Here is a 25,145-nt window from a genome sequence, read left to right on the forward strand (position 1 = left end):
GGCAAAGCGGATTTGACCCTCTTCAAATGCAGGAATTCTGCCAGACCACTCGCCCATACCCCCGCCTTTGGCTCCAAGCCCTGCCAGCACAATAAGATCTGCAGGCTATCAGGGAAGCAAAAGCCAATACGTCAGCCTCTCTCCCCACCTGGACTCCCGGATCTTCCGACACACCGAATATCGCCACCTCTGATCTCGGGGCCACTCCCACCCCCAGAATCTTGGACATCACGTCTGAGAACCCCCTCAGCCTCGGACACGCCAAGAACATGTGGATGGGATTCGCAGCCCCCCCCCCCCCCCCCCCCATCGACCACGCACACCTCCCTCCACCCCTGCAAAGAACCGACTCATCTCCGCAACCGTCATGTGGGTCCTATGCACCACCATAAACTGAATGAGGCTTAACCTCACACAGCGAGGATGCGTTCACCCTCCACAGGGCCTCTTTCCATATCCCGACCCTCATCTCCCCACCCAACTCCTCCTCCCACACTGCTCCGAGTACATCACATCCACACCGTCCGTCACCTCCCTTACCCTGATCAGGGCCCTCAATTCCTGCATCCTCTTCCCCCTCCACTAGAGGGAACTCCATCCAATTCCTTCAGGAACTGTCTCATCCCCTCCTCCCCGGACGGAGGTTCAGGCTCATCCAGCCTTCTGTAGAAGGCCTCAAGTACCCCATTCACCCTCTCTGGGTCCACCACCGTACCCCTCTCACCCTAGCTATCACCACTGCATGCTTCCTCAGCTTGTCGGCCAACATCCTACTTGCCTTTTCCCGTATTCGTATACTGGCCCTCTGCAATTTACCGCCTTCCCCCTGGACACCAACCCGAACTTCATCTGGAGCCTCTGTCTCTCCTTTAACAACCCTGCTCTGGAGCCACCGAGTACCTCCGATCCACCCTCAGAATCTCATCCACCATCCTCCTATGCGTCGGAGCGAAATAAACTCGCCTCTAACTATCGCGGTAAGTGCCTCCCACAGCGTGGGGGCCATTACTTCGCCTGGTGTCATTCAGCTCCACATAATCCCAAATTCTGGCCCTCGACCTCTTGCATACCCCTTCATCCACCAACAACCCCACATCCAACCTCCACTGCGGTCGTTGGGCTTCCCCCTTGGCCATTTGCAGATCCACCCAGTGCGCCACGTGGTCGGAAACCATGAGCGCCAATTACTGCAGATCAGCCACTCTCACCAGCAGCATCCTGTCCATCACCAAGAAATTGATCCAGGAGTATACCCGGTGCACGTGTGAGAACTACAGGCAGCGGCCTCCCAAACCTCTACGGGTCTACCCCCCCCCCCCCCCCCCCCACCCCCTCCAATTTCAGGTGTGTCTCCTGCACAAACACAATGTCTGCCTTCAAACTCCTCCTGAGGCCTCCTCCTCCGTGCCCAGTGCGCTTGATCCGCCTCGAGGGGCCGGTGGTCAAAGGCCCCATCCCCAGCAGCTTCTCCAACATGCTCGCCACATGCTTGGCGGCCTCCTCACCTTCCATGCCTTCAGGCATTCCCACAATCTGCAGGTTTGGTCTCCAGGGGCGGTTCTCAAGGTCCTCCAGCTTTTCCCTCTGCCTTTTCTGGCTGCTCACCACTCCCATCCCCGCCTCCAGCGAGGTCAGCCGATCCTCAATCTCCACCACCAATTCCTCCACCTTTTGGCTCGCTAGGCCCTGCACTTCCTGCCTCTACTCCACATGCTCGATCGCCGCCCGAAGTGGCTCCACCACCTGGGCCAAATTCTCAGAGTCCTCTCTGCTCTGCTGCCAAAATTTGCCATTGAGGAATTCCACCAGCTGCCCCGTCGATCACTGGGAGGACAGCGCTGCCCCCTTATCCATCGCCATCTCCTATGTCGCACCACAAAACCTTTCTTGCTCCAACTGTACTCTCTTCCTTGTGGACCTCTGACACCACACAATTTGGGTAGGAAAGGACTGAAAAATCTAACTCGAGCGGGAGCCACCAAATGTGCAACCACTTACCCCATGGCTGCTGTTCGAAGTCTCTGATATTTGGTGATTCTAAACAGAGAAGTGCAGAGTAATGTTGATCAGGCGGCGCAGAAATCTTTCCTTAGTTTGCGGATACTGAGGTCACCTTTGGCGTCCTTACTGCCATTCCAACTCAAATATATTAACGAGGATGGCACGGTGGCGCAGTGATGAGATCTGCTGCCTCACAGCGTTGAGGACCCGGGTTCGATCCCGTCCCCGGGTCACTGTCCATGTGGAGTTCGCACATTCTCCCCGTGTTTGCGTCGGTCTCACCCCATAATCCAGCAATGTGCAACGTAGGTGGATTGGTCAAGCTAAATTGCCCCTTAATTGGGGAGAAAAAGAATTGGGCAATCAATTTATTTTTTCAATTAAATACATTAACTTGGTTCAGATTAAAGCTCAACCGCAGCCTTGTCTTGAATGTGACTTTTTTTTTAAATAATCTTTATTATCACAAGTAGGTTTACATTCAAACTGCAATGAAGTTACTGTGAAAAGCCCCACATTGCGAAGCCTGTTTGGTACACTGAGGGAGAAATCAGAATGTCCAAATTACCTAACAGCGTGACTCTCTGGACTTGTGGGAGGAAACCGGAGCACCCGGAGGAAACCCTCGCAGACATGGGAGAACGTGCAGACTCCGCACAGACAGTGACCCAAGCGGAGAATCGAACCCGGGACCCATGCGCTGTGAAGCAACAGTGCTAACCACTGTGCTACTGTGCCGCCCTTATACATACATCAGCTGAGATGATCTTTGCATCGAAGATTTAAGCTCCGTTAGCAAAGCAGGAAACACTAACAAACGTGTGGTTATGTGCAGAGTTCTGATAAAATAATTTGTGTGTGTTTGTAATGAAAAAGCTAACTGTTTAGTCAGTAAACTGCTCGTTTTAGGATTGGCACAGACCTGTCAGACTGAGTTCAAAGATGCCCTGCAGTTATCCTCAGCTTCCTGGGCTAGGTAGGGAAAAATTGACCAGGGTCCCTTCTGATTGCGATTTCGGAATCTCTGAAGAAAATGTACGCATATGTGGGGTGGATGATGGATGGGAAGAGGATCAAGTGCAGCTTTGCCCCCCACAGTTGAATATCCTGTCTCCAAATACTGTCACAACTCACAAGTGAATGGTGGCTATTTTTAGTGGGGTGTTGAAGGGTGAGTGGCATCAGTGCCACCATACTCCGTAAGATATCAGTGTTCACCTAGAGAAGGGGAAAAGCTGAAAACTAGTGAGGGGAAAAACAACTTGTAATATTATCTATCCTGCAATTAATCATTAAAGCTATGCCAACACAGCATGACTGTTTTGATTACATTTTGGGTGTGGAATATTTATTAAAAAATTTTTTTTTTTTACAGTACCCAATTCATTTTTCCAATTAAGGGGCAATTTAGTGTGGCCAATCCACCTACCCTGCACATCTTTGGGTTGTGGGGGCGAAACCCACGCAAACTCGGGGAGAATGTGCAAACTCCACAAGGAGAGTGACCCAGAGCCAGGATCGAACCTGGGACCTCGGCGCCGTAAGGCAACAGTGCTACTCACTGCACCACCGTGCTGCCCCTGGGTGTGAAATATTTGACATGATGATCGGAGGTCTTTGCTGGTATAAGGAGTTGCAACTAAACTTCTGTAGTGTTTAGCTTGTATGGCACAATTTGTTATTTTTGGAATTCTTTCCTTTTTTAGTGTGTGACAATATTCTTTAAGATAATTTTCAAGACTATTTAATTTAGAAGTCCTTTGGCTAAGCTGGTGATGATTAAATATTGATCAAAAGCATCAATTAGGGAAAACTCATTTGTAAACTGCTTTTCAGAGGAACATATGCCTGTGAGTCATACGAAAAGTGGAACATTGCATTTTTCTGCCAAGTTCTAAATTTGTTGGTTCTATTTTCCAGAATGGAATCTAAGCGACTTAGTTTAGTGATTCATTACAGAAGAGAGGTATCAGTGCCATGAGCGAGAAACAGAAGAAGTCATTGTTCAGTACTGCTTGCAGGTGTTCCATCAATATAGCCTTTTGTTTGTGATTTTCTGCAGTGTGGTACTAATTTCAGAATGACAACACAAGTAGAGTATTTAAAATGTGGTTTTAATTTACGCATTGTTGGGTTGTTTGACATATGTTCTGAGGCACTTTGTCACTTGCCTGTCACTTGCCTACAGCAAGTGTAATGTTTGCACATGTAAACCTTAGTGGCAGTAAGATGATTGTGTTAGCCCGAGACATGGAGTGTTTTAGTGTTGCCCAAAATAAACATAATAGTGAACTCATAGAGAAACAACATTAAACTCCACAAACTTGTTCAGCAACAGTTCAAACTGGTTTCATGACTGTACATTTAATTAGAGGTAAAGTTAAGTATTTGAAAAAGCAATCAACTACAGTAAAAGCTTTTGTAAAGATCTACTTGGGGAATGGTGTTGCATTATTTTAGGTAATGGGCATTTTGCTATGGGGTGCGTGTGGGTGTGACACCACTCGTGTAAAGGTGAACCGATTATATTTATTACATGGCAATATTCTAGAGTAAAAACACTTGCATTCATATCAGTATCATTTTCAATTGAAGAATAAACTTCTAAATCGCCATTTAAAAGAAGATATGTATCTGTTGTAGTGCTAGACAAAGCGACAAGGCAGTGTTACATCACAGCAGTGATTTGTTTAACAAAAGAAGAACTTTATATATAGAAAAGGACAATTCCTACACGGGCCTAGTTCCCTTGACTCCTAAATTTACTCTGATGTTACCCTGACGCCCAGGCCTGCGCTCAGGCACCATATAGGCCAAGGTTGGTGCGCTCTATAACCGTAAGCTGTTGGTGGGATATGTGGCCCGAGAGGGATTGCCTCTTAGAAGGGACTACACTACCACATTCCTCCCTCAGGTTTCCTTGCAAATCCCTGAAATACAAAAAACAGAACTTTTATTTACCATTATATACAGTCCGAGAGCTACAGTAAGGGAGCTCAAAGGTCATAGGTAAGTCATCAGGTGACTTTCTATCTCTCGCCGAGTGCCTTAAATTGGCAACTGGCTTCTCCAAACTTGAGGCATCAGAATACACAGCAGGGGCCGGTAAATTTATAGATTCCGAGGAAGGGGCAGGTCTGACTCCCTCCTGAACCCCTGTGGCCACACGTGATTCCCCTTGCGAAGATCCTGGTTCTAACACCACCGACTCGGCAAGTAGTACTCGTGTAACTTGAACTGGGTTTGCACGTTTAGTTGTGGGGATGGTGATTTCTCACGTTCTCAAATAATTACATGTCTGCTCACTTCGAAGCCCTGTAGGTGGAAAACATAAGACACCGGCCGTCCTGGCAACAACCCTCCCAGGTGTCTACTCTGGGTCCCCCTCCAATGTTTCACACAAAATCTAAATCTTCCGTTTTAAATAACCTGTCTCCTTTGGCTGCGTTGTGATTGCCTTTCTGTGAGGCTTGCTGAGCCTCCACCCTCCCCGACAAATTTGGAAAAACAAGGTCAAGCTGGATCTTGAGGCGCCTGCCCATTATTCAGCAGGGTAACCCCAGTGGTGGTTTGTGGGGTCGTATTGTATGAGAGCAAGATGTCTGCTAAACGAAGTAGCAGTGGCTGGTTAGACTGTTTTTATTGACGCGTTTAAAAGTTTGGATTGTTCTTTCAGCCATCCCATTTGAAGCGAGGTGATAGGGAGTCGTCTGTATGTGCTGGATCCCATTGGACTTAGTGAAGAGTTGAAGCTCTTTGGCTGTGAAGGCGGTGCCATTATTTGAGATGATCATTTCTGGTCGGCTGTGAATGGTGAAGATTTGGCTCGGCTTGTCGATGCTGGCTGCCACAGTTGTCAAACCCATGAGCTGGACATCCAACCATTTTGAATGTGTGTTTTTAACAATCAAAAACATAATTCCCATAAAAGTTCCCCTCCAAGCCACGTTTTCATTTCCATTGTGCACTGAAGTATAGCGCAGGCAGATGAAATACCGAAGGACAACTCGTAAATTGCAATAAGCTTTTGACGGTATTTACGGTGACGAGCTTTCTTGACACATCCTACAGCTCAAGCTGCTGGTACGCATGGCTTAAATCCAATTTGATGTACTTGTACACCAAATTGGCAGGAGGCCTCAAGTCCCCTAACCTGGGAATAGGATATTTATCTACTTTAGCAGCTCTATTCATGTCCAGCTTGTAATCCCCACCAATTCGGACTGTGCGGTATGGCTTCAACACTGGGACGATCTCTACTGCCCATTCTCAAAACTGTACTGGAGTAATTACTGTCAGGTCTTCCAGTTGCTTCAACTCCACTTCCACCTTTTGTTGTTCACACCCCATCCTGACTTGGAATCATATTGCCATTCCTTCACTGTTGCTGGGTCAAAATCCTGGAGCTCCCTTCTTTAACAGCGCTGTGGATGTACCTTCACCACGTGGACTGAAGCGGTTTAAGAAAGCAGCTCACCGCCTTCGCAAGTGCACTTAATCAAGGGCCTGACCAGTGATGTCTACATCCTGTGAAAGAATATAAAATAAAGTATATTCGACTGATTACAAGGTTGACGGAATCGTCTAATGAGGAGGCGTTGAGTAGACGAGATCTGTATTTTCAGCGTTTACAGAGATGATAGCCGATCTCATGGACAGATGAAAAAAATCTTAGAGGAGACTTGACAGCAGAGATGCTGGGGAACCTAGAACTAGGAGTCACTGAATCCGAATAAGGAGTTGGCCATTTGGGACTGAGATGAGAAATTGCTTCATTCAAAGGTTGTGAATTGTTGGGAGTTGTCTGCTCCAGCGAGCTGTTTACATTCAGTCTTGAAATATTCAAGACAAAGGCCGACAGAATTTTGGATCTTTCTGGAGGGTAATTAAGAGATGTGGGGATAGGGTGGGAATAGGGTTGAGGTATAAGGCTAACTGTGATCTTATTGAATGGTGGATTATGCTTGACGTGCTGAATGGCCTACACCTTTAATTTCTTATGCTATTACTTCAAATGTAGGAAATATTAAATTGTTATCATGTTGTAGCGTTAGATAACTTGTACACAGCAGAAGGTATCACAAAGGCAAAATTAGATAAATTACCAGTTAATCTGTTTAAGTGATGTTGGTCAACACACTGGGAGAACTTGCCCGCTCTTCTTTGAATAGTGTCTTGGGGGCTGTTGCTTGCACCTGAGAAAAAAGATAGGATCTCTGTCTAAAGTCTTATCTGAAATACAGTATTTCTGATTCTGGTGTCAATTTAGATGAAATACTTAAGTCTGGGCTGGGGATTGAACTAATTACTTTTGAAATGCTTGCATTTTATCTGTTTACGTTGAATGATAGCACTGTGAAATAGAGTTTCTGTTTTTGTTACTTGGCGTAGCCTTTCATTTAGTTAAAGAGCAAAGCTCTTCCCCACTCCTCCAGCAACATGCCTTAGTCCAAACTTCCGATGTCCTTCTACTTCAGTATGTTATTGCCCCTTTCCTATGCTTGCTTTCCTGCAGGCACCTCTGCATTCAGTTGCTAATCAGTGCTTAACAAGGGAGTTTGTGCTATGGGCCGTAGCAAATGTTTTGAGAAATGATTTGCATTTAATTGCTGGAGCCCTTGAGGCTCATCAGGTTTTACCACAGGACTAGTTCTGTGATTTGACACAGTAGGGTGGAATTTCCTGCTCCTGCCCAGCGTCAGGGTTGAAGGAATTTACTTTCCTCAGGGGTACTCCAATATAGAGCACTGCATGCCAGAGACCAAGAACAGTGTAACAGACAGTGAGGTGCAGGAGGTCTGCAGTTGTGCCTCCAGGCTCCGAGATCAGGACAATAATCATAGAATTCATAGAATTTACAGAGCAGAAGGAGGCCATTCTGCCCATCAAGTCTGCACCGGCTCTTGGAAAGAGCACCCTACCCAAGGTCAACACCTCCACCCTATCCCCATAACCCAGTAACCCCACCCAACACTAAGGGCAATTTACCATGGCCAATCCACCTAACCTGCACATCTTTGGACTGTGGGAGGAAACCGGAATACCCGGAGGAAACCCACGCACACACGGGGAGGATGTGCAGACTCTGCACAGACGGTGTCCCAAGCCGGAATCGAACCTGGGACCCTGGAGCTGTGAAGCAATTGTGCTATCCACAATGCTACCGCGCTGCCCAAATAATTGCTGATGGAGTTCAACAGTGAGATGACCGTGATTTGTGCTTAAAATGCCACATGATTGGGTCGTGTGGAGGAGGATGCTTGAATAAAAGTGCGTGCAATTGCCGACCGTTGATCTGCCCTGCAAATCTGCATAGTCTTCCTGACATTTGCTCTTTGGAGAACGAACCTCCTCCAAAGGCTAGTGTCGGGAAAATCTTTTACTCGATTAGATTTCATTTCTAAGTGCATAAATTTGTTTCTTATTTTCTAAACCACAGATAGGTAATGGCTAAAACATTGGCCTATTCTCAGCTGCTCTTTATTAAAGTACAACTGACTTGTATTTATATAGTGCCTTTCATGTCTTTAGGATGTCCTAAAGCACTTTGTAGCCAAAGAAGCCCTTTTTGATGTGTCGATACTGTTGTAGGTATTGCTGCATTCAGCTTGCCAGCAGGCTCCCATTCAGTAGCAATGAAATCATTGACCAGACAATCTGTTTTAATAAAAGCAAAATACTGCAGATGCTAGAAATCTAAAAGAAAAAGCGAAAATGCTGAGTAAAAGCAACAGGTGTGGCAACATTTTTGAAGAGAGAAACAGTTAACATTTTGAGACCATATGACTCTTCAGAGCTGAAGGGATTGGGAATGGGTTTTGTACTGTTGAGAGGGGGTGGAACAAAACAGAAGGTCGGGGATAGATGGGAATAACAAAGCAATGCCTGAAGCCCAACGCAAACTGGAGGGACAGCAACTCATCTTCCGATTAGACATTTGGCAGCCTTCCTGACCTAACTGAGTTCAACAACTTCAGACCAAGGCTTCTGTCCTCCATTTCGACCTTTCTTCCACACTCCTTTCTCTTCCCATTCCCAAGGACTGGTCTTTAATTTGTTCTTATCCTATCCTTTCCTTTCAGAGAGTGCTGAGCCTTGTTCTGCTTTTAACACATTTTACTACTAACAGTTTAGTCTGTAACACAATCATTACCACTCTCTTTGTCTTTGCCCATACATCTTTGTCAAATCTCTCCTGAGCTCTCACCTATCCTTGACCTACTTTGCTCCACCTGCTCCACTCCTCTCTTTAGAATGAAACCCATCACTTTCTACCTCTCCCGTTCTGTAGGAGAGTCGTATGGACTTGAAACATTAATCCTGTTTCTCTCCACTGATGCTGCCAGACTTGCTGAGTTTATCCAGCATTTTCTGTTTTTATAATCTGTTCTAATGATGGTTCAGAATTAGAGAGTAGCTAGGATTCTGGTCTCCTTTTCAAATACTGCCCTTAGATCTTAAATGCATAGATCTTTGAAGTTGGCGGGGCATTTTGAGAGAGAGATTGCCAAGCACATGGGACCTTGGGCTTCATAAATAGAACTATTGAGTACAAAAATAGGTTCAGCATAACATCTCTGCACAACGCTCGGGTTAAGTCACAGCTGGGGATTGCATCCAGTTCTGGTCACCACACTATAGGAAGGATTTGAAGGTCCTTGAGATTGTGCAGAAATTTACCATTTCCATGCTTTCATCATCTGCCACCAATGATTATTTGAAACTACTCCACTTTCTCCAAGTCTTCACCCGTAATCTAGTACCCAATTCTTTTCCAATTAAGGGGCAATTTAGAGTGGCCAATCCACCTACCCTGCACATCTTTGCGTTGTGGGGGTGAGACCCATGCAGACACGGGGAGAATGTGCAAACTCCCCAGGGCCAGTGACCCGGGGCCGGGTCCTTCATTGCAGTGTTAATGTAAGCCTACTTGTGATAATAAAGATTATTATTAATATATTCCTCAAAATTGCACCTGACTAAAATCAAATTGAAGTAATGGTCAGCAAATACTGTGTTGTTGTAATATCTTATAAATCAGCCTTGTGGTACATTACAGTGACTTGCATTTATATAGGTCTATAAAGTAGAAACGTCTTGAGGCTCTTCATAGAGGAGTAATAAACCGCTGAAGGAGAAGACATTAGAAAGAATGAGCTAAAAACTACACCCAAAGGTGGCTTTAAGGAGAATCTCGAGAGAGGCGAATATTCCGGCAGTCTGAGAGGCCATTTCAGGTTATTGTGCCTATATTCCCCTCAAGTTACCAATGAAACACTCCCCAGTGCTGCACTGAAGCACCAATGTAGATTAAGATCTGATATGGAGCTTTGCCCAACGTATTTCTTAGTCTGAGGCCAGGAAGTTATAGACAGTAGAAAATAGAAAGAAAATACGCAAAATTCTGTAATGGCGGATCAGAAGATTGAACAAAAACAGTCTGCGATGTGGAGATACCGGCGTTGGACTGGGGTGAACACAGTAAGAAGTCTTACAACACCAGGTTAAAGCCACCAGGTTTGTTTCAAATCACTAGCTCCTTCCTCAGGTGAATGAAAAGGTAGATTCCAGAAATATATATATATATTATATATATATATATATATATATATAGACAAAGTCAAAGATGCAAGACAATGCTTTGAATGTGAGCATTTGCAGGTAATTAAGTCTTTACAGGTCCAGAGAGAGGGGTAATCCCAGGTTAAAGAGGTGTGAATTGTCTGAAGCCAGGACAGTTGTCTCAAGCCAGGACAAAAAAGTCTAAATTGGAGTATGAGAAAAGCTAGCTATTCCATGGTATGTGGGTATTCCTGGCTCGGCCAGCATTAATTGCCCATCCCCAATTGCCCTTAAGAAGGTGGGAACCTGCTTCAGTCCACGTAGGTACACCCATAGTGCTGTTGGAGAGGGAGTTCTATGATTTTTTTCTTTTTTAAAAAAAAATAAAATAAATTTAGAGTGCCCAATTCATTTTTCCCAATTAAGGGGCAATTTAGCGTGGCCAATCCATCTATCCTGCGCATCTTTGGGTTGTGGGGACGAAACCCACGGGGAGAATGCAAACTCCACACGGGGCAGTGAGCCAGAGCCGGGATCGAACCTAAGACCTCGGCGCTGTGAGGCAGCAGTGTTAACCACTGTGCTACCCTGGGGAGTTCTATGACTTTGACCCAGCTACACTAAAGGAATGGCAACATATTTCCAAGTGAGAAGGTGAGTGGTTTGAAGGGCATCTTTTATGTGGTGGTGTTTCCATGCATCTGCTACCCTTGTCCTTCTAGATGGTAACAGTTGTGGGTTTGGAAGGTGTTGCCTAAGGAGGCATTTTAAGTTCCAGCAGTGCATCTTGTAGATGGTACACACTGCTACTGCTGTGGTGGAATGAGTGTTTGTGGATGTGTTGCCAATCAAGTGGGCTGCTTTGTCCTTGATTGTGTCAAGCTTCTTGAGTGTTGTTGCAACTGCACTCCCAGCAAGTGGAGAGTATGCCAGACGCTCCTGTATTGTGTCTTGTAGACGGTGGAAAAGCTTTGGGGAGTCAGCAGGTGAGTTACTTGCCACAGGATTCCTAGCTTCTGACCTCTTGTAACCACAGTATTGATGTGGTCAATCCAGTTCAGTTTCTGGTCACTGGGAACCCTCAGGATGTTGATAGTGGGGGATTCAGCGATGATCATACCATTGAATGTCAAGGGTGATGGTTGGATCCTCTCTTGTTGGGGATGGTCATTCCTGGCACTGGTGTGGCATGAATATTACTTGCCACTTATCAGCCCAAGCTTGGATCATAGAATCCCTACAGTGCAAGAGGAGGCCATTCGGCCCATCGAGTCTGCACCGACCCTTGGAAAGAGCACCCTTACTTAAGCCCATGTCTCCACTGTTGCTTCACAGCACCAGGGTTCCAGGTTCGATTCCCAGCTTGGGTCACTGTCTGTGCGGAGTCTGCACATTCCCCCTGTGTCTGCGTGGGTTTCCTCCGGGTGCTCCGGTTTCCACCCCGCTCCGAACGACGTGCTGTTAGGTAATTTGGACGTTTTGAATTCTCCCTCTGTGTATCTGAACAGGTGCCGGAATGTGGCGACTAGGGGATATTCACAGTAACTTCATTGCAGTGTTAATGTAAGCCTTGATAAAGATTATTATTCCTGTAATCCAGTAACCCCACTAAGGGACGATTTATCATGGCCAATCCACCTAACCTGCATTTCTTTGAACTGTGGGAGGAAACCGGAGCACCCGGAGGAAACTCGCGCAGACACGGGGAGAAAGTGCAAACTCCACATAGACCGTGACCGGAGGCCAGAATTGAACCCAGGTCCCTGGAGCTGTGATGCAGCAGTTGTAACCACTGTGCCGCTTTGATTTGAACCCGGGACCTCTTGTTCCTAAGCGAGGATCATACCCCTAGACCAACGAGCCAGAATCATACCCCTAGACCAACGAGCCAATGTGATATTGGCTTGCTGCATTTGCCATTGACTGCTTCAGTATCTGAGGAGTCGCGATGGTGCTGAACATTGTGCAATCATCAGTTAACATTCCCACTTCTGACATAATGATGGAGGGAAGGTCATTGATGAAGCAGGTGAAGATGGTTGGGCCTCGCGCACTGCTCTGAGGAACTCCTGCGGTGATGTCCTGGAATTGAGATGATTGACCTCGTACAACTATAACCATATTCCTTTGTGCCAGGTATGACACAGCCAGTGGAGAGTTTCCCCCCTGATACCCTTGAATCCAGTTTGGCAGGACCCCTTGATGCCACACTCGATCAAATACTGCCTTGATGTCGAGGGCAGTCACTCTCACCGTACAAATTGAGTTCAGCTCTTTTGTCCATGTTTGCATCAAGAATGTAATGAGATAAGGAGCTGAGGTGGAGCCCAAACTGAGTGTCAGTGAGCAGGTTATTGCCAAGCATGTGCCTCTTGATAGCGCTGTTGATGACCTCTTCCATCACTTACTGATGTTCAAGCGTAGACTGATGAAGCGGTAATTGGCCGGGTTGGATTTGTCCTGCTTTTTGTGTACAGGACATAGCCTGGTCAACCTTCCAGATCGCTGGGTATATACCAGTATTGTCGCTGTGTTGAACAGCTTGGCTAGGGGTGTGGCAAGTTCTGGAGCACATGTCTTCAGTTCTAGACTGGAAAATTGATTGGGCCCATAGCCTTTCAGTGTCCGGTGCCTTGTGCCAGTTTTTGATGATATGTGGAATAAATTGAATTAGCTGAAGACTGGCATCTATGATGCTGGGGACTTCTGGAAGAAGCTGAGATGGATCATCCACCCAGCACTCCTGGGAAAGACTGTTGCAAAAGCTTCGGCCTCATCTTCTACTGCTCCTGGCATACTCTCCTGGCTTGGTGATAAGAGTGTGGGATATGTTGGGCTACGAAGTGAGAGATTAGTTGAGTATGATTCTGCTGATGGCTCTCAGCACCTCATTGTTGCCCAATTTGTTGCTCAAATATATCCTGTTTCATGTGGTGGTACAACAGTTGTATCCTCAATGCGAAGATGAGTCTTCTCCATAACCTGCAGACAAGTTGATGGGGATGAGGTCAAGTATGGTTTTCCCCTCTTGTTGGTTCTCTCACCACCTTCCATAGACTCATTCTAGCTGCTGTGTCCTTTAGGACTCGGCTAGCTCGATCTGTTCTGGTGCTACCAAGCCATTCTCAGTAATGGAGTGCCCCACCCAGAATATTCTTTATGCCTTTGCCACCCTCAGTGCTTCATCCAAGTGGTGTTCAACATTGAGGAATACTGATTTATCAGCTGAGGCGGTGGTGCATGGTAATCGGGGTTTCCTTGTCCACTTTTGACCTGTTGACATGAGACGTCATGGGATCCAGAGTGGATGTGGGGACTCCTGGGGCAATTTCCTCCCCACTGTATACTACTGTGCTGCCACCCCGGCTGTACTGCCTGTAGGACAGGACATACCCAGGGGTCTTGATGGTGTTACTAGAATATTATCTGTAAAATGGGATTCCGTATGAGTGTGACTATGGGAGGCTGTTGCTTGGCTCAGCTGAGAGACAGTTTTCCCAATTTTGGTGCAAGTCCCCAGATATTAGTAAGGATAATTTTGTAGGGTCCTCGGGACTGAGTTTGCTGTTGTCGTTTCCGGTGCCAAGGTTGAGGCCGGGTGATCCATCCGGTTTCATTCCTTTTATACTTTTTAACGATTTAAGATTCAACCGCGTGGCTGTGGATGTGGCCAGACCAGAGGTGGATGACAGATTGGGGGTTTTCGACAATCGTTTCATGGTCATCATTAGACTTTTAATTCCAGATTTTTAGAGATTGAATTCAAATTCCATCATCTGCCGTGGTAGGATTTGGACCCGGGTTCCCAGTGGGTCTCTGAATTATTAGTCCATTGATGCCACCATGCCCATCACCTCCTGCTAGAACTATAAAATCGAGTTCCTAAAAGTAATTAAAAAGGAAATGAACTGAAGTGAACATTGGTCCTCTACCGAGTGAGAATGGAGATTTAATTTAAAAAAAGGAAATGGCAGAAGTGTTGGACAGTCACTTTGTGTCTGTTTTCACTGTAGAAGATATAAGCAACGTCCAGAAATAATTGTAAATCAAGAGGTGTAAAGGAGGGAGGGACCTAAAACACTGACCATGATCAGGGAAAGGACACCGAGAAAACTATTCGAACTAAGAAACACTCGTTAACAAGTCCCTAGGACCTGACGGACATCATCGTAGGGCCTTAAATAATTGGCTTCCAAGATAGATGCATTGGTTTGAATTTTTCAAAATTCTCTACATTCTGGAAAGGTCCTAATAGATTGGAAATAGCAAATATAACTCCTCTGTTCAAGAACGGAGGGAGATAAAAAGCAACAGGCCAGATAGCCTAACATCTGTCATAGGGAAAAATCTAGTATTCCGTATATTTTCACAGCGCACTCAAGAAATCACTAGGCAGAGTGTCAGCGTGATTTTGTAAAAGGGAAATCATTATTGATTAATTTATTGGAGTCCTTTCAGCAAATAACGTGCAGCGTGGGATAAAGAGGAACCTGTCAATGTGGTGTACTTGGATTTCCAAAAAGATTTGATAAGGACCCACACGGCACGGCGGCACAGTGGGACCCGGGTTCAATTCCAACCTCGGGTGACTGGAGTTTGCACATTCTCCCCCTGTCTGTGTGGGTTTCCTCCGGGTGCTCCAGTTTCCTCCTACAGTCCAAGGATGTGCCGGTTAGGTGGATTGGCTATGCTAAATTGCCCCTAGGTGAGATTGCGGGGATAGGGCGGGGGGGAGTGGGTCTGTGTAGGGTGTTCTTTCAGTGGGTCAGTGCAGACTCGATGGGCAGAATGGCCTTCTCCGGCACTGTTGGGATTCTATGGAAGGTTATACACAAAATAAGAGTTCATGATGTAGGTGATAACATATTAACATGGTTGGAGGTTTGGTCAGCTAACAGGAATAGAGATAAATGGATAATTTTTGGGCTGGCAAAAATGCAACCAGTGGCGTGACACGTATCACTGCTGGGGCCTCGGCTATTTACATATGAGTAACATATGATGGGTGTGAGTATATGGTACCTAAATTTGCAGATGATGCAAAGATCGGTGGGAGAGTAATTTGTCAAGAGGTCATAACTCATTTTGCAAATGATATAGATAATAAGTGGGTGGGCAAAAGTTTGGGAGATGGATTATAATGTGGGAAACATTAAGGTGTCCAGTTTGGCCAGAAGAATATAAAAGCAACACATTATTTAAACTCTGGTACAGACCTGGTGCATGAATCTCTCAAGTTAGTATGCAGGCACAGTAAATGATTAGGAAAGCAAATGGGATGTTGTTTATTGCAAGGGAGGTGGAATATAAAAGGGAAGTTTCACTACAGATGCATAGGACGTTGGTGAGACCACAATTTGAGTACTGTGTACAGTTTTGATCTCTTTACTTAAGAAATAATATAATTTCATTAGAAGTAGTGCAAAGAAGGTTCACTCAATTCATTCCTCCTGGGATGAAAGGGTTATCTCTGCCAAAAGGTTGAACCAGTACCCATTGGAGTTTATAAGAATGAGAGGTAATTTTCCTGAAGCGCACAAGATCCTGAGGAGATTGACAGGGTGGATACGGGGAGAATTGTTCCGTTTCTGGGAGAGACCAGAACTAGGGGATACAGATTAATGGAAACGAAAATATGAACATCCAAACTAGGAGCAGGAGAAGGCCTTCCTCAAATAGGAGACCAAAACTGCACACACTACCCACAGTGTGGCCTCACCAAGGCCCTGTATAAGGCAGCAAGACATCCCTACTCCTATACTTGAACCCTCGCACTATGAAGGCCAACATGCCAATAACTTTCCTCACTGCCTGCTGTACCTGCATGCCAATCTTCTGCGATGTTCCACCATCACACCCAGGTTTCGTTGCACTTCCCCTTTTCCTAAACAGCCACCATTCAGATAATCTGCCGCCTTTTGCCACCAAAGTAGATAACCTTACATTTACCCACATTATATTGCAGTCTGCAAATTTGGAGATATTGCATGCAATTCCTTCGTCCAAATCATTAAAGTATATTGTAAACAGTTGGGGTCCCAGCACTGATCCCTCCGCCCCCACTAGTCACTGCCTGCCACTCTGAAAACATTTATTCCCACTCTATGCTTCCTGTCTGCCAACCAGTTCTCTATCCACATCAATACATTACCCCCAATACTATGAACTTTAATTTTGCTCCCTATTCTCTTGTGTGGGGCCTTGTCAAAAACCTTTTGAAAGTCCAGATACACAACACCCACTGGTTCATTCACCCTTGTCCACGCTACTGGTCACATCCTCAAAAAACTCCAGAAGATTTGTTAAACATGATTTCCCTTTAGTGAATCCATCCTACTTGTACCAATCGTGTCCCCACTTTCCAAAGGCTCAGTGATTTCATCCTTAATAATTGACTCCAGAATTTTCTCCACCACCGTTGTCAGGCTATCCGACCTATAATTCCCCGTTTTCTCTCCCTCCTTTTTTAAAAACTGGGGTTACATTAGCTACTCTCCAGTCCATTGGAAATCTTCCAGAGTCTATGGAATGCTGGAAAATGATCACCACTGCATCCAGAGTTTCTAGGGCCACTTAAGCACTGTGGGATGGATAGCATCAGGCCCTGGGCTTATCGGGTTTTACTCTCATCAATTTCCCCACTACGATTTCCTGACTAATAAGGATTTCCTTCAATGCCTCCTTCATGCTAGACCCGGTGTCCCCTAGTATTTCCGGAAGGTTATTTGGGTCCTCCTTAGTGAAGGCAGATCCAAAGTATTTGTTCAAGTGATGTGCTATCTCTTTGGTGCCCATTATGAATTCACCATTAAGCCCACTAAGAATTTTATGTTTCAATGAGATCACCTCTCATTCTTCAAAACTTGAAGGAATATAGGCCTAGCTTTTAGGACAGTCCCTTCATCTTGGCAATCAGTTTAGTAAATCTTTGTTGCATTTCCTTTAAGGCAAGCTTTGTTTTTGTTTTTGGGATGTGGGTGTTGCTGGCAAGGCGAGCATTTGTTACCCATCACTAATTGGTCTTGAAACGATAGTCATAGAAACATAGAAAATGGGAGCATGAGGAGGCCATTCTGCCCTTCGAGACTGCTCCGCCATTCATTATGATCATGGCATCATGCAACTCAATAGCCTAATCCTGCTTTTCCCCCCATATCTTTTGATCCCCTTCGCCCTAAGTGCTATATCTAATTGCTTCTTGAAAACCTGCAATGCTTTGGCCTCAACTACTTCCTGTGGTAACAAATTCCACAAGCCAACCACTCTCTGGTTGAAGAAATTTCTCCTCATCTCTCTGCTAAATGGTCTACACTGTATCCTCAGACTGTGACCTCTAGATCTGGACACACCCACAATTGGGAACATCCCTCTCTAGTCCTGTTTGAATTTTATTGGTTTCTCTGAGATTCCCCCCCCCCTCATTCTTCTGATCTCCAGCAAATACTATCCTAATAGGTTCAATTTCTCCTTGTACGTCAGTCCCGCCAGCCCAGGAATCAGTCTGGTAAGCCTTTGCTGCACTCCCTCTAGAGCAAAAACATTCTTCCTCAGATAAGAAGACCAAAACCGCAAACACTATTCCAGGTGAAGCCTCACCAAGGCCCTGTATATTTGCAGGAAAACATCCCAGCTCCTGTACTCTCATCCTCTCCCTCTGAAGGCTAACATACCATTTGCCGCCGTTACCGCCTGCCGTTCCTAAATGCTTACCTTCAGTGACAGGTGTACGAGGACACCCAGGTCTCGTTGCAAGTTTCTCAATTTATGGCCATTCCAATAATAGTCTGCCGTCTCATTTTTTCTACCAAAGTGGATACTGCATCTGCCATTCATTTGCCCACTTTTTTAAATGTTTTTAAAATAAAATTAATTTGGGGTACCCAATTAATTTTTTCCAATTAAGGGGCAATTTAATGTGGCCAATTCACCTACCCTGCACATCTTTAGGTTGTGGGGGTGAAACCCACGCAAACATGGGGAGAATGTGCAAACTCCACACGGACAGTGACCCAGAGCCGGGATTGAACCTGGGACCTCGGCGCCGTGAGACAACAGTGCTAACCACTGCGCCATCGTGCTGCCCCTACTGAGGGCATTGTTGCTAGGTTTGCAAATGATACAAAGATATGCAGAGGGACAGTAGTGCTGAGGAAACAAGAAGTTGCAGAGGGACTTGGACAGGCTAGGAGAGTGGGCAGAGAAGTAATGTAATATAATATAATGGAATATAATGTTGGAAAATGTGAGGTTATGCACTTTGGTAGGAATAATAGAGGCATAGACTGTTTTCTAAATGGGGAAAGGCTTCGGAAATCAGAAGCACAAAGGGACTTGGGAGTCCTAGTTCAAGATTCTGCCCCCACTCATTTGCCCACTCATTCAACTTATCCAAATCACACTGAAGGATCTCTGCAACCTCCTTACAGCTCACCCTCCCACCCAACTTGGTATTATCTAAACATTTGCAGATTTGGTCATGCATTGCCTTCTTGAACCATTGCTGTATACGTGGTATCAGTTTTTGACCCAGCCCAAAAAAAAAGGGCTCGGCAATGTATTTCCAAGTTAGGAGGGTGAATGACTTGGAGCGGAATTTGTGGGTGGTGGTTTTCCCAGGTGCTTGTCAACTTGAAAATGACCCATTTATTCCTGCACTGTTTTGTATCTGTTAACAAATCTCCAATCCATACTGATATATTACCACAATCCCATGAGCCTTAGATTTGTGTGATAATCTCCCGTTTCGCACCTTATTGAGTGCTTTTTGAAAATCTAAATCCACTGGTTTCCCCTTATCGGCCCTGCAATGTGCAACTAGTGATCCTTTTAAGCCACGGATGTGTGGCGCACAGCAACCCAGAAGGTACAGTGCATGGACTGTAAAGTATTCCTTTTAAGATAATGCTGGTGCGCAGCCGCTTTGGGTATCATGCCTTTAAACCTTCTCTGCACCCTGTACAAGGTCTCATTAACCCTTCCTCCTGACTAACTGAATGTGGTGTCTAACTCTTCCACTCTGCTGCCGATATTTTACTCCAATGTCTTGCACTTTACACTTGGCTGAACCAAATCCCATCTGCCATTGATCATTGCTTATTTTGTCCAATTTAGTTTGTATTTCCAGCTGTTCCTCCCAGTTTGGTGACATATATAAATCTGACTGATTTGCGTTTAGTTTCTGAGCTGAATTTGTAATTAAAAACACTGCTCACTGGATACGTATCCCACTGCATGCTGTATGTCTGTCCTTGACATCACTCCTCTAACAAATGCCCACGATTTTCAATCAGTTTCCTATATCCTCTCAGCTCTGACCTCTACCAGGTTATATAATTGGCAGCACTGCTCACAGATTTATTTATTCTTTAGTCTAATTTCCACCCCCCACTGTTATTTTCCAGCTCTTGCAGTGGGTTGTCCAGGAATTTGGTACAAAATCTGTTTAAAGCAGGCATTTTTGCAAGGTGCAGGATTTTACCATTAACTTGTTCTTGTTTGTGTTTCCACTTGAGTTTGGTTTATTGTAGTGATTAGTGCCAGACTAGTTGAAAAGCATGGATTTGGAAAGAAGCCCATATCAACAATTGCTCAACTAATTGCATGTGTTTTTATTCTGTACATTTTGAGGTGCCTGTCAATAGCAACCACCATGTTGGAATTTGCAGTAGTCAATTAATACGATCGCATCCTGCTCTTCAATCTGTTAGAACTGAGCTTGTTCAAGTCTAATTTATTTTTGGGATACCTCAAGTAAGCATGGAAGAGCAAAACTTACTGCTTAGATAGTGTGGATACAACCTGATCGCTGAAATTTGAGCTGAATTTGTACTGAAAGAACCTAGAACCATAATACCTTAAATCATTTGAAGGGGGCAATGAATGGAAAACAGGAGGCATTCATTGTCTGTGGTCACATATTTTTCCACTGCACCTTTGGTCTCGATCTGAAGCTAACCAGCGGTAGAAAAAAAGCAGCTTCACTGATGGAAAGTACCATCTTCAAATGCTCGCAGTAATACAGCTTGTCACTCCATGCCGGTGTTGATTGTCTCATAGGATCGTTTGAGTTCTCCTGTGCCGTTACCCAGTAAGCCTGATTTGAATATGCCAAACAGATACAGCGGGCAAATTGTGTGCTCACCGAGGAAATTTACAAAACTATTAATCCTTTGTTTTAACCATTACTGTTGTGCTTCTTTCAGCAATTTTTTGCATTTGAAAATAAGGAAACTTATAAGGAAGATGGGTGGAAGATTTATGACCCAATTGAAGAATTTAAGAGGCAGGTGAGTTGCTTTATAAGTTTTATGATGGGGGCCGACTCAGGTTACAATTGTACCAGTGACTTAATTTTGAATTTGCTTTACATGATTCAACAACCTAATACTGAAGTCAAGTTTACAATCCCTTGGGGCATAGCATGGTGGCTCAGTGAGTAGCACTGCTGCCTCACGGCGCCGAGGTCCCAGGTTCAATCCCGGCTCTGGGTCACTGTCCGTGTGGAGTTTGCACATTCTCCCCGTGTTTGCGTGGGTTTCGCCCCCACAACCCAAAGATGTGCAGGGTAGGTGGATTGGTCACACTAAATTGCCCCTTAATTGGAAAAAATGAATTGGGTACACTAAATGTATTTTTAAAAATGTTTACAATCCCTTTATCTTCCGTAAAACCTTTACTCTCCCTCATTACCTTTGGCACATCCAGTTACAGCCCCCGTGCTGCCCTTTACTCCCTCAAATTCAAAGAGTGCAGACTTGAGTGTTGTAGTGCAAAACTGTTTCAGCCAGACGTCACCAGATCTGGCTGGACTGTGTCAAGAACTATTGGGCCTCACTCTGCTGTGCCAAATGTATCCACTCCTCTGGGATCATTTTGGAGAGCAGAAATAACTCGCTTATTTTATCCACTACCAATGCATCTTTAAACTCTTTTCCCATGCCCCTTCCAGCCACACCTTCAGTAGGTGTGGTTTGGTTTATTTATCATCAAGATTGAGATCACCCCAGAGCTGCACATTGGTTAGCACTACTGCCTCACGGCGCCGAGGATCCAGGTTCGATCCCGGACCCGGGTCACTGTCCGTGTGGAGTTTACTTGTGATCCAATGCGTGCTGCGCCCATAGCCAAGCTGTTCCAGTACAGCTAAAACACTGATATCTATCCGACAATGTGGAAAATTGCCCAAATACGATCTGTACACCAAAAGCAGGACAGATCCAACTTGGCCAATTACTGCCCCATCATTCAACTCTTGAATATCAGCAAAGTGCTGGAACTGACATTTTAAATTGCTCTGTCCTCAGTTACTGACACCTTCCAGAAGCAGCAGTTATAAAACTTCTACTGTTGGGAAGAAGAACAGAGAACAAAATTGACCTCTTTGCCTTTGCAAACTCCAATGACATTTCCCCTCTAAAATTCTTGAATCCGTTGTTCCCCCAAACTCCATGTACAAGTTTCCCCCACTTCCACATTTCAATCTCCCCAGCTAGATTTCGGTCTCTGCCACAGCACTGAAACCAAATTTTAAAACTGCAGTATCCGTAGTCTTGACCACAGTGCATTAACCCTCCTCAATTGCTTTGCCGCTTTTGACACAGTCAGCTTCACCATCCTCTGTCCAGTACCCTTGTTTGATTCCACTCTTACAGATCCAATTATAGCCAGGCCATTGCTAACAGTCACTTGCTTTGCCACACGTTACTCCGGGTTCCCCAAGGATCTATCTTTGGTTCTTCCCTCAATCTTAGCTGCATATATGGGGGCACCTGTCACATGTTTGCCCAGATGTACTCCCCATGATCACTCTCCGCCCCTCCATTGTCAGACTGCTTGTCGGACTTCCAATCTTTGCGAAGATGTCATTTCCTCCAATTCGACATTGGGAAGATTGAAGCCTTCATCTTTGGTCTCCAGCCTTTGTATCCTCGAGACTAATTCCATCTTCACTGGTGGCTGGATGAGGCTGAACCAGACTTTTCCAGTCTTGGTGATCTATTCAACTCCAAGTTGGACTTTCTAACCCTATATCCTCCCCAATATAAGACCATCTTGTTTCGCATTCATTTTGGACTCAGTTCCTGCCTCAGCGACTCTCCTGCTGGAACCCTCATCTGTGCCATTACCGCCTTCTGGTTTGGTTATTCCAGTGTTCTCCTGTCGACCTCCCATTTTCCACCCTCCATAAACCTTAACCCATCCAGCACTTTGCTATCTGCATCCAATCTCTTACATGTCCCACTTACTTTTCCACCATTTGTTAACATACATTTCCATCAAAGTCTCTGATTAAAAAGTTCTTATCCCTGTCTTTAAGTTCTTATCTCTAGGACTTGCATAATCCTTACGCTAAAGGGATCGGATCATAGAATATACCGTGCAGAAGGAGGCCATTCGGCCCATCGAGTCTGCACCGTCTCTTGGAAAGTGCATCCTACCCAAGCCCGCTCCTCCATCCTGTCCCTGTAACCCCAGCTAACCTTTTTTGGACACTTAAGGGCAATTTATCATGACCAATCTAGCTAACCTGCACATCTTTAGACTGGGAGGAAACCGGAGCACCCGGAGGAAACCCATGCAGACACGGGGAGAACGTGCAGACTCCGCACAGACAGTGACCCAAGCCGGGAATTGATCCTGGAGCTGTGAAGCAACTGTGCTAACCACTGTACTGCCAAGGGATATGGGGGAGGGAATCAGGGTATTGAATTTGACCCTGACTCTATTTTCTACGTAAGTTTCTATGTCTGTTCCCACTGCTGGAGTGCTCTATCCATCCTCCATCCCTTTACTCCATCATTGTCATCTGTGGTTTCTGCTGTCCAGGCCCCACATTCTGGAAAATGTTTTTTAAGGTTTAGTTTTAATTTTTCCAATTAAGGGGCAATTTAGCATGGCCTGGAAAAAGATTTTGACTGATTTCACCTCGGTGACATCTGGGGTTGTTTATTTGCATGACGGTTGCTGAATAAATGCGTGTTGCTGTCATTTTGTACCAGTGCACTCGCATTGATTTCCACTGTTGTTTGTCAGGAGTGCTATAGAGAATTGTGGTTAGGGCAATATGTTATGATTTTAGTTTCTATTCATAAGGTCAACCACAACTAACCTATTGAGTTATTCAGCCACCCTCAGCAGTTTAATAAATTGTCAGTTGAAATTTATCACTTCGCCATCTAGAATGAGTATGATCCTGCTAGATCTGTGTGGATTCTGATCCAAAGATAATTCTGTCACAACGGTAACATATTACAATAATCATGGGGGACTTCAATATGCAGGTGGACTGGGAAAATCAGGTTGTAGTGGATCCCAAGAAAAGGAAATTGTGGAATGTCTAAGAGATGGGTTTTTTTGAGCAGCTTGACAGAACCTGCTAGGGAACAGGTAATTCTGGATTTGGTGATGTGTAATGAGGCAGACTTGATTAGGGAACTTGAGGTGAAAGAACCCTTAGGGGGCAGTGATCACAATATGAAAGAATTTACCCTGCAGTTTGAGAGGGAGAAGCTGGAATCAGATGTAGGAGCTGGCCAGAGTTGATTGGGAGGGGAGCCTGGCAGTAAGACAGTGGGGGCAGCAGTGGCAGGAGTTTTGGGGGGTTATTTGGGAGGCACAACAGAAATTCATTCCAAGGAGGAGGAAACATGCTGAGGGGAGGACGAGGCATCGTAGCTGATGAGGGAAGTCAAGGACAGCATAAAAGCAAAAGAAAAAGCATACAAGATGGCAAGGATTAATGGGACGCCAGAGGATTGGGAAGCCTTTAAAAACGAGCAGAGGACAACTAATAAAGCAATAAGGAGGGGGGGGGGGCGAAGATGAAATATGAGTGTGAGCTAGCTAGTAATATAAAGGAAGATAGCAAGAGTTTTTTTCAATATATAAAAGGTGAGAGAGGCAAAAATAGATATTGGACCACTGGAATATGAGGCTGGAGAAGTAGTAATAGAAAACAAAGAAATGGCAGTGGAACTGAATAGTTACTTTGCATCAGTCTTCACGGTGGAAGACACCAGTGGGATACCAGAACTTCAGGTGAATCAAGAGGGCAGAGGAGGTAGTGTATGTGCCATCACTAAGGAGAAGGTTCTGGGGAAACTGAAAGGTCTGAAGGTAGATAAATCACCTGGACCGGATGGACCACACCCCAGGGTTCTAAAAGAGACAGCTGAGGAGATTGTGGAGGCATTGGTGGTGATCTTTCAGGAATCACTGGAGGCAGAGGACTGGAAAATGGCTAATGTAACACCGCTGTTCAAGAAGGGAGGGGGGCAGAAGACGAGAAATTATAGGCCGGTTAACCTGACTCCGGTCATTGGTATATTTTAGTGTCCATTATTAAAGATGAGATCGTGGAGTACTTGGAAGTGCATGATAAAATAGGACTGAGTCAGCATGGCTTCGTCATGGGGAGGTCATGCCTAACAAATTTTTTCAAATTCTTTGAGGAGGAAACAAGGAAGTTAGACAAAGGAGAACCAGTGGACGTGATCTATTTAGATTTCCAGAAGGCCTTTGACAAGATGCCGTATAGGAGGCTGTTTAAGTAAAGAGCCCATGGTGATGAGGGTAAGATACTG

General features: G+C 45.2%; 1 protein-coding gene across 1 annotated transcript in view; it reads left to right on the forward strand.

Annotated features, from left to right (window-relative positions):
* mtm1 (myotubularin 1) overlaps nucleotides 1-25,145 on the forward strand; it is a 149,489-nt gene that overhangs the window by 100,619 nt on the left and 23,725 nt on the right. The window contains exon 7 of the mRNA XM_072505866.1: nucleotides 20,766-20,849. Coding sequence (XP_072361967.1) covers nucleotides 20,766-20,849 — 84 coding nt within the window. The remainder of the gene's footprint in view (nucleotides 1-20,765; nucleotides 20,850-25,145) is intronic.

This window comes from Scyliorhinus torazame, chromosome 5 (genome assembly GCF_047496885.1).
Source record: "Scyliorhinus torazame isolate Kashiwa2021f chromosome 5, sScyTor2.1, whole genome shotgun sequence".
Classification (NCBI taxonomy): Eukaryota; Metazoa; Chordata; class Chondrichthyes; order Carcharhiniformes; family Scyliorhinidae; genus Scyliorhinus; species Scyliorhinus torazame.